The following is a 2500-nucleotide window of genomic DNA, read 5'->3' as shown; positions in this document are numbered from 1 at the left end:
GAAATCCTCCCGAGCCATGTAGTAATTGCATTCCCCGCTCGCGCTGTAATCTTCGGACATCACCTGGGGAGAGATAGAGGGGGGAGAGGGGAGGGGAGGGGGGAGTCAAGAGGCCGTCGCAGAGAACGCATGTATGTATGGATGTATGTGTGTGTGTGTGTGTGAATGTATGTATGTATGTGTGTGTGTATGTATGTATGTATGTATGTATGTATGTATGTATGTATGTATGTATGTATGTATGTATGTATGTATGTATGTATGTATGTATGTATGTATGTAGGTATGTAGGTATGTATGTATATACATATGGAATGCAGATTAGTGTAGAAAAGATAAAGGTTATGGTTGCATCTAGACGAGGTGGTGGAGTTGTGCATATCACTAGAGTAAAATAGTAAAAACCAAAACCAAAATGAGAAGGACTGGACGTGTTACGTGGAAACGGAATGCTGAAGGAGGTGACTGAACGGAAAATAGCTGGTAAAATATTAGGGGAAAGAAAAGACTGGTGAGTGAATTAAAATTAAAGAAAAGAACAGAAGATAGAGTGTCATGGAAAATGGCTGTACATATATACACGAGTATGGTTATAAGTATAAGTATGAGTATCTGCATGTGTCATCATGACGGAGTGTGTGACTCCCTTTCAAAAGAAATGTCTTCCTCCTTTACCTTCTTCATCGTCATCTTGTCGCAAACAGCAGCATATTTGCCTCCCTTGATATCCTCCCGGAAGCTGTAGCAGTCCGTGATTCTCTCTGAGTGTCCGTCCCACAAGGCCTTGTAGATTCCCCCCGTCGCTTGCTAAGGGAAGGGAGAAGGGGGTTGAAAGTACGTGGTTATCCGAAGCAACTTTTTTGGAGTTTCGGGAGCGAGCGGAGGGAAGCGTGTGGATTGTGGGTCTACGGTTGTAGTTTTAAGGTTGAAAAGAATAAAGAAATGCCGATATGAGCAGAAAGCTATACCAGAATTATTTAAAATCATGAGAAGTAACTCCCGCTAAATTCCCTCTCCTGCCCTATCCTCCCCCCCCCCCCCCCCCCATAGAGCGAAACGAAAGCAAAATAAATCGAGTTCATAAGAGAATCAATTAATATAAACCTATGGGTCAAATGGATAAAACAAAAGCATAAACGAAATGAACTCACATAGAGGATCTGATACAGGAAGGAGCCGGATTCGATCGCCCAAGGAATGTCGTCTTGGTTGACCAGATCCTCCGTGCTGTCTATAGGAAGGCGGACCTGAGGGAAAATAGTGAGATTTGTCAATTTTAATAAAGGTGATGACGGAAATGACGGTAATAATGATGGTGTTGGCAAGGATATAACGGTAATGATAAGGGTAGTAATGGTATATATAAACGATGATAACGACGTTATTATTTATAACAGAGAATCCGATCGCCTGCCTTACCAGAGGGACCGTGAGCATGGCGATGAGCGTGCCAGAGAAAAGAGAAAGGAGAATTAAAGTTGCCAGGAGCCACGTAGCTGCCATGACTCGGCGACTGTCACTGCTGGGAAGCCAAGGATTGCCTGGGAATGCAGATACAAGATTTGCGAAATATGTGTGCGGATATGGTGAGTGGGAAATGTCTGTAGGGGAAATGTGTAACCTGGTCTTATTTCATTATTATTATCATTATTATTATTATTATCATTTTTATTATCATTATAATTATTATTATTATTGATGGTATTATTATTATTATCATTAATATTATTATTATTACTAATATTAGAAATATTATTATTATTACTAATATTAGGAATATTATTATTATTATCATCAATATCATTATCATTATTATTATTATTTGTATAATTATTGTTGTTGTTGTTATTATATTTACTTTGATTCTTTGTGTATTAGATGTTAAATCAAAGTAATCTAAATGATACTTGCTACGAATTTCAAGTGTTCAGAGCCTTTTTTTATTCTTTTGAATACGTATTCAACAAAAAGGAACATTATGTAGCGTGTAATAGTTAACTATATATATATATAATATATATATATATATTTTTTTTATTGTCTTTTCTTTTTCCTTTTCTTTGTCTTCCTTCCTTCCTTTCCTTCTTTCTTTTCTTCTTTCTTTCTTCCTTTCTTCCTACCTTTCTTTTCTTCTTTCTCTCTTTCTTTTTAATGAAATGTGAGACGCAATAAAAAAAAAAAAAAGTATACGGTAACTGCAGTCACATTTACGAGACACTTACTTACTCTGGTTCGTGAGAGCTCGAATCCCTTACAAGAACCACACTTACAAGACACTCTGGTTCTTGACAGCACGAATCACTTACAGGAACCACATTTACGTGACAGCTCGAATCACTTACAGGAACCACATTTACGTGACAGCTCGAATCACTTACAGGAACCACACTCACGAGACACTTACTCTGGTTCGTGACAGCTCGAATCACTTACAGGAACCACACTCACGAGACACTTACTCTGGTTCGTGACAGCTCGAATCACCCAAATCAAGTGGGAC

General features: G+C 38.3%; 1 protein-coding gene across 1 annotated transcript in view; it reads right to left on the bottom strand.

The window, feature by feature from the left end:
- The window catches only part of LOC125044934 (glutamate receptor ionotropic, delta-1-like), a 6431-nt gene that overhangs the window by 1099 nt on the left and 2832 nt on the right, over window positions 1–2500 (bottom strand). The window contains exons 5-9 of the mRNA XM_047641895.1: window positions 2227–2405; window positions 1420–1522; window positions 1152–1247; window positions 676–807; window positions 1–63 (exon numbers count right to left, since the gene is read on the bottom strand). The exon at window positions 1–63 is cut by the window's left edge and continues 65 nt beyond it. Of these exons, the coding sequence (XP_047497851.1) occupies window positions 1–63; window positions 676–807; window positions 1152–1247; window positions 1420–1522; window positions 2227–2405 (573 nt within the window). The remainder of the gene's footprint in view (window positions 64–675; window positions 808–1151; window positions 1248–1419; window positions 1523–2226; window positions 2406–2500) is intronic.

Source organism: Penaeus chinensis, chromosome 36 (assembly GCF_019202785.1).
Source record: "Penaeus chinensis breed Huanghai No. 1 chromosome 36, ASM1920278v2, whole genome shotgun sequence".
In the NCBI taxonomy this organism is placed as follows: domain Eukaryota; kingdom Metazoa; phylum Arthropoda; class Malacostraca; order Decapoda; family Penaeidae; genus Penaeus; species Penaeus chinensis.
This window is presented reverse-complemented; position numbering and strand designations above follow the sequence as displayed.